The sequence below is a fragment of the Panthera uncia genome (assembly GCF_023721935.1).
Source record: "Panthera uncia isolate 11264 chromosome D3 unlocalized genomic scaffold, Puncia_PCG_1.0 HiC_scaffold_8, whole genome shotgun sequence".
NCBI classification, from domain to species: domain Eukaryota; kingdom Metazoa; phylum Chordata; class Mammalia; order Carnivora; family Felidae; genus Panthera; species Panthera uncia.
In genome coordinates, this window is record NW_026057586.1 from 71,579,486 (window position 1) to 71,587,025 (window position 7,540).

Consider the following 7,540-nt stretch of genomic DNA (forward strand, 5'->3'; position numbering starts at 1 on the left):
ACCACCCCCCGGCGGGGAGTGGATCCATCCCTTCCTGTCATGCAGGCCTGTGGGCCAATAAGTAGGATTATGTCAGCACAAAACCAGGACAAGAGGGTGTACAGGGGCATAGGAGCTGCACAACCAATCAATTATATACGGTAGGAACTGGAAGAGCATGCACAGGGCTGGATTGTGAGGGTGCAGGATCAAGGGGCAGAAACTCAGTTTGGATGAAGGGAGTTTATTATTAGAAGCCCTATTAGAAGCACTCTTAACTGCCAAGGATGTTGAGACAATCTGCAAGCTCACCGCCAGGACGATGACCCTTAGAAAGACTGAGAAAATGATGGCTTCAGAAGCATTTGGCAGGAGTGGCTCTACCAGGTAAGGCTGGACAGCTCCCCAGGGTAGATGATTCTCAGGAGGGCCTGGCAGACACAGCATTTACTTGAGCAATGAGGAATGTGCTGGCAGAGAAGCACCAGGATCATCAAAAAGTTCAGTGGGTGGCTCTCCTCTAAGCTAGGGCCAGGTTGGGGAGGCAGGGAAGAAGGGGGTTCTGTGGTAGCAATAGAGATGGCAGGACCTGGAAGTGATAGAAGCCTGTTGGTGAGGCTTAAACGTAGAAGTCAAGTGAGTGGCAAAGGGAGAGGTACCAGCAAGGATGCCTGACCTTCATGGGTGTTGGAAATGGTCAAGACTACAGAGCCCCTCAGGGCAAGACAGATGGACCACCAAAAAAGTACTGCCCACCCTGTGATCAGAGCAAGTAAGGAAGGGGAGCAGGGAGACTGGGAGGCTGAGAGCTCTAACTCTAGTAACAAACTCCTTAGGAAGCCAGATCTGCAATGTCCAGTCATTCCAGAGTAGAGTACTGACTTTATGTATGAGTTTCCTGTGGCAGCTGTGACAAATCACAGACTGGACAGCAATAATCAAAAGAAATTTATTCCCTCACAGTTCAGGAGGCCAGAGGTCAGAAATCACCAATACTGGGCCAACATCAATGTGTTAGTGGGGGGCCAAACTTCTTCCAGAGGCTCTAAGTAGATCCATTCCTTGCCTTTTCCTATTGCTGGTGGTGGCCATAATTCCTTGGCTTGTGGCTCCATCACTCCAATTTCTGCCTTCTCCTTCATATGGTCATCTCCGGTGTGTTTGTGTGTGTGTGTGTGTGTGCGCACACGTGTGTGCGTACATGTGCGTGTGTGTGTGTGTGTGTGTGTATGTATAATCTCCCTGTGTCTTTCTCACAGGAACACTTGTGATATATATCCAGGCCCTTTTCTTATCTCAATCCAGGACACTCTTCCCATCTCAAGATCCTAATTTAACCATATTTGTATAGGACCTTTCCCCAAATGTGATAACAATTACAGAACTTGTAAATGATTACACCTGATATCTCTAGAGCCACAGTTTAGCTCTCAATTCCCTACATACAACTTTGTGTTAAAAAAAACTCACACATCTCTTCATGGGTGGAACTAGAGTCTGAGATTTCCCAGACAGGACTCCCCTCTGACAGGAGGTGCTTAGAGCTAGACCCTCAGGCTGAGGCTCCTTTGAGCCCTGTCCAACTCCTCCTCACCTGCTGAGAACACAAAATCTTTTCCAGGGTTCCTAGAACCTCCTCAGTTTCTCCCCTCTTGAGTTTTATGTCAGACATTTAAAAACTCCAAAATGTTTTCTCTTTGTCCCATTTCTCTCTTGCATGTCTACTGCCAGGATTGGCTTCAATTTTTATTCCACATTCCTCTTGCTCTGAATAGAGACCTGCCTCCCAGGTAGTGATCCATTGACAAGGGTCCCTGGGGAAGCTAGTGGTCCTGAGCTGGGAGTGTGTCAGGTGACAGATTCTACTCTAGATGGAGCTTCAGGAACTTATCCATGGAGCATAGAGTGAATTACACAGACATCAGGGGTGGTGGGTGGGGAGCAAATTCCATTTTGGAAGGAGGGGGAGAAAGAGTGGAAGGGAGGTGAAGCCGATTCACTAGTCTCCTCCTTATTCTTGGTTTTGGGCTGTCTCAGCTAAGCCACCAGGGGGCAGCAAGAGCCTAGATTTGGGGACTGCAGTGACATCTCCCCACCAAACCCCATCCCCAAAGTCCTGCTGAGGTTTCTCCAGGCATCAGCTTCTTTCTCCCCTTTCCTCCTAAGGGGGAAAACTCTTAAGTCTCTTGTCCCTTCTCTGCACAATACGGTAAACAACCCTAAAACTTAGTCCCAGACCCAATCTCAGGCCACTGCAGAGGCTGGGGACAGAGAGAGGTGTGAGCACCCACCCTAAGGAGAGGTGGAAAGGGAATGCCATGTTCCCAGCCAGGTTTTGGTCTCTGGAAAAGGGGCTACTAGAGCTCAGTTAGACTGGAAGCCTTTGGTCATCCTCTTCATTCAGAGCAGGGATGAATAAGTCTTCAGCTTTCTGTGCAGCCAGAATTGTGTTTTCCGGGAAGGGGTAATGTGGGAAAGAGCAGGTCCTCTGCCCCTGCCTTCCTCCAAGCCATGGGTGACTGCAGAAAGAAACCAAGAGAGTAAAAGGCACAACACCAAGTGTGGCATTTGCCAGGGTGACATATAACAAAACTACAGTTCTATTTTGTGGCCTTCTCCTCAGACCTGGCTGGGAATATTTTTTTGTAACTTGCCTGAATGCAGCTGGAAACTCTTTGGGCAAATACCTTAGCTCAACTTCCCCACTTAATTCATTCCACGGGTAGGATTACTAACTGGGCTGTTGGGGCACGTTTCTGTGTCCTCAGAAAGATCCAGACATGTGAGGTATAAAGATATGGGCATTTCAGGCAGAGGAGTAGCCTGTGTAAAGGTGCTGAGGTAGAGGGACTATGGCCAATGAAAACGGAAAGAAATCTAGTGGGCTGGGCAATGGTTGACTGGAGACTCAGAGCAGGGAGATGCATGGGAAGCTGTGGGGACAGCAGATAGATCACATCATGACTGAAAGCCTTGTGAAGAGGGTGAGTATTTTCTAAATGAAAAGAGAATTGAGGTGAGGATTTTCCATAGTTTATACATGAGTTTTAGTCAGTTCTGCTTAGAGTTTTTACCCCAAACTGATTCTTTTCTAGAAAGCACTACTAGATTAAGCAACTCTCTGTCTATGGAAGAAACTTTACCTCAGGAAGGTGCATATCTTGGAAGTGGGGCTTTCTCAATGTGCACAAAGAGGACGTTAGGAAGAAAGTCCCATATTCCCTGTGACACTAAAACGTGCCCTGAGGAGAGATCCCTGGAGCTGGGCCCTCAGGCCAAACCTGACCCGATTCCCTTTTCCCACATCCTCAAACAGTAGAATTCACCTTCTGCTTTCCATTAGGTGGCTTTCAATCCTACAGAGCTTTCTCTTCTTTAGACAGTATTTTTTTTCCCCCTACATTTTGAGAAGCCAATCTATCTTTACCTGTTCTCATTTTTCTCACTCAGCCTTTCTACTGGGGTTTGTTTATTTAACATCTAATGTTGACTCCTCCCTGAGCCCAGAGATGCCTCACAAGCAAGACTCCTAAGCCAAAGCTGTGGTGGGACATGCTGAATAGTCGTGAGGTGAGCGGTGGGCCACCTGGTGTGGCCGATGGCACATTCCATTCTGGAGAAAGTTCCTGGACCAAAGGAAATGTGCTACCAGGGAATAGAAAGGATCAGGGGGTGTGGTACTGAGTTGGATGGGGGAGGGAAGACCACAGTGGGAGGAGAGGAGGGATTTCCAGCTGCCTTCCCTTCCCTGGTGCCTGCAATACACCTTCGGGGGGCAGCGAGGGCCTGGATTTAGAGAAGGGATTTTCTGTGACTTAAGCTGTCCATATGAAATGTAAAGAGTTCCTTCCCACTGAGCCCCTCTGAGGCCTCAAAGTGTTGTCCTCCCCAATATCATCTTCTCAAAGTGCTGAAAAACAACCCAGGTTTCAGCCACAGCCTCAGTCTCAAACCACCACAGAGACATAGGATGGAGTGATGCATGAGGACCCATCCTGAGGGCATAAAAAGGTGGTGAGGGGGAATCATGGCCCCCAACTCCACCTTTAGGCCCAGGAAATGGAGCATTTGGATCTCATTCAGCTGGCTTGTCATCCTGGCCCCACAGCTGAGTCACACATCTGGAGGAGAAGCCCTGGGATTCCTTACTTAGGAACCACCAGATTCTCATCACAGGAAATGTAAGGATATCTATGGGTTGGATCTATTTCCAGGGCACTGTCATGAGCTCAGTATGACCTGACTGATAATATGTTAAAGATTTTTAAGTCCTGAGTAAGCTCTGCTGCCCAGGGATGCAAAAGTATCTAGAATAAAGAGCCAGGTCAGAGGGTTGAGGAGAGGCAGGTGCAGGAAGCACATTTGCATGGAGGCCCCTCCCTCCTCTGAGCAAGGGGAAGGGGATAAGAGAGGTCTTGGGGAGCCAGGCCCAGGGTTGGGGTCTCAGAAGGCAGTGCTGTTGGGGCATCTGCACCATGGCCTGGGCTCTGGTCCTCTTCGGTCTCCTCACTCAGGACACAGGTGAGGCCTTCAAGGAAGAGTCCACAGGGACATCTGGACTGATCTTTGTCTGCTCTTCAGACTCACTTGGGCCCCCAGCACTGAACTCACTAGAATATGTTCTTTCTCTTTTCAGGGTCCTGGGCCCAGTCTGCCCTGAATCAGCCTCCCTCAGTGTCCGGGGATCTGGGACGCACAGTCACCATCTCCTGTGCTGGCACCAGCAATGACATTGGGAGATATAATTACGTCTCCTGGTACCAACAGCTCGAAGGCACATCCCCCAAACTCCTGATTTATAGTGTAAATTCCCGGCCTTCAGGGATCCCTGATCGCTTCTCTGGCTCCAAGTCTGGCAACACGGCCTCCTTGACCATCTCTGGGCTCCAGGCTGAAGATGAGGCTGATTATTACTGTTGCTCATATGCTAGTAGTAATACTCTCCACAGTGGTTCAAGTTTATGGGGAAGTGAGACCAAAACCTTCTCTGTACTCACAGGCTCCCTCCTTGCTCTGAAGATGCTTCCAACCCTGTGCAGAGGGGACTTCATGCAGCATGGTCTTGAGAATTCAGGTCTCTGTTCCTCTTCCTTCTCAAGATAAAGTAAAATGAAACACATTCTGCCAAATTGTCTGGGAAATGACAGAGCCTATTTGCTTCTTTGATATGGTCCTAGAAAGTGATTCTTTCCAACTCTGCAAGGGGGGGAACTAAGGACCAGGAAGTGCCTGTGCAGTGCACTTCCTGCAATTCCCAGGGAATCCTCACTTTAAATGGCTCCATCTCACACACCAGTGCAGCCTGGCTTGAATTCAGTTTTCCAGAATTGATGTTGTCTTATTAAATCCAGTTTCCAACTTTCTCTTTTTTGGTTTATTGGGGGGGGTCGGTGCGGTAAGGGTTTTTTTCAGTTATATTTAGATAGCATACAACTCACAAGTTTAAAACAATGGCTCTTAGTATATTCTCCAAATTGAGAAAACATCACTGCTATCACATTTCTATTGTCCTAAAAAGAAACACTGTAACTATTGGCATTCATCTTCCATTTCCCACCAATTTGCTCAGCCTCTGGTAATCAATGATCTACACTCTCTCCCCATAGCATCCCCAGTTTGGACATTTCATATAAATGGAATTGCACAATAGGACATCTTTTGGGAATGACTTTTTTCACTCGGAATGATGTTTTCAAGTTGCATCCATGTTCTAGCATGTACTAATATTTAGTTACTTTTACTACCAAAATATATCCCATTGTATGGATAACTCACATTTAAGGATTGAAATATAAGACATTTTTCAGTTGTTTCTACCTTGCCCTAGCCAACATGAGCCTCCTTGGTGAGCCATTCTTCAGCATGTCAGTGACTGAAGTAATACCACCTGAGAAAAGATCTAAGACATAGCTGAGGGAATGAAGATAAAGGGAAGGGTTTTTTTCCCCAATGTCCCTTCATCTTTAACTCCACATCCAAGGAATCTGAACAGGAGAGAATATGATTTGAGACTCCGTGATAGGTAGAATCTTCCCTCCCCTGAAATCAATGAGCCCCTGTCCTGGCAGCAGCCCTGCATGTGGACTGTCTGCCCCCAGGGTAGGCTCTTTCCAAAATGGCTCCTTTGTTCCCCAAGGAAGAGTTATCTAGTATGCATGTCCCCATTTCACAGAGGTCCCCAAAACATCTGATTTCCATGGGTGGTAAACCCAATTTCTGGGTGAAATGCCAATGATAAAAATTGCAAAACAACACATACACAAAAATGATGGCCAAGAATTCTTCATGCATTGAATGAACCTGAGCATGGTCTCCAGAACTTTGGTCAGGACCAAGTCTCTTCCCGGTTGAGCAGAACTTTCCATGTTTAGCACTGGAAGTGCCACATCCTGGCAATGACCTCATTCATGGGCAAATGGGGATGGATGTTCAGTTTAGCATAGATCCTAGTCTCTCTCTCCCATAATGTTCTTCTATGAATTATTTTCAGAATCTGTTTCAGTACCTTCTCTCTTTCCCTGATAAATGATCAGTACCTTCATACTTAAGTCATCTAGACTGGAAGAGCAACACACCTTGATTACTAGCAGTGGGTTAAAGTACTCTGCAAGGTGGCGTGTGCTAATAGAGGCACAGAATAACTTCCTGAATCACAGCTTCATGTTTGTGTAAGGCGATCAGAGGCTGTGCTTGACTCTAGGGTATGTGTCCTCATGTGGAAATTCTGTAAGAATTAGGCCCCTCTGAAGGGGCCATTGTCTTGTGAGTTTCTAAAGCACCTGTTATGAGAAATTCTTCCTGACTCAAATAGCATCAGTGTCCTTTTTATAAAGTATCTGCTAATGCATAGGAAGGCAGGTGTGACCATTGCCTCTACTAGCGTGTCTCCTTTTTTTTTTTATTACATTTTTAAATTTATTTTTGAGAGAGACAGAGCACAAGTGGGGGAGGGGCAGAGAGAGAGAGGGAGACACAGAATCCAAAGCAGGCTCCAGGCTCTGAGCTGTCAGCACAGAGCCCGACGCAGGGCTCGAACTTACAAACCGTGAGATATGACCTGAGCTGAAGTCGGTCGCTCAACCGACTGAGCCACCCAGGCGCCCCTAGTGTGTCTCCTTTTCACCATTTCCTCTGGAGAAGGTAGTTATTATGTTTAGAGTAGGAACCATTACCAAGAAATATAGAAGCTAGATGTTGAGTGAACAGGATTGCTTCCAATATGAAAGCTTTAGCTTTATTGGTCATTAATCATATTATGTTCAAATGGTCATTGGAGATACTCTTGCCACTTATTTGAATATTATGCCTTATTGTGTGGTCAAAAGAACCCAGAATAATTAAAAAATATAGTGTTTCCTGCACCATGGGGACCTGAGTTTGCTCTTTGTACTAATAGAGCATGGGGCAGAAGAAAAAGTTGCTCCGACTGTTCCCAGGAAACCTTTCTAGTGATCTCAGGAGGCAAGGACCCAATCTATAAGACCACTCACTCAACCCCAGAACTAAATGATGGATTTATGAGAATGTCATTAACAGGTTACCATTTTATTACTATATGAGG

General features: G+C 46.6%; 1 gene segment (V, D, J or C); it reads left to right on the forward strand.

Annotated features, from left to right (window-relative positions):
- The first annotated feature begins 4,391 nt into the window (after positions 1 to 4,391).
- LOC125914003 (immunoglobulin lambda variable 2-11-like) lies at positions 4,392 to 5,097 on the forward strand. The segment is given in 2 exon segments: positions 4,392 to 4,500; positions 4,616 to 5,097. Coding segments are annotated over 2 exon segments (513 nt in total).
- Positions 5,098 to 7,540: the final 2,443 nt, after the last annotated feature.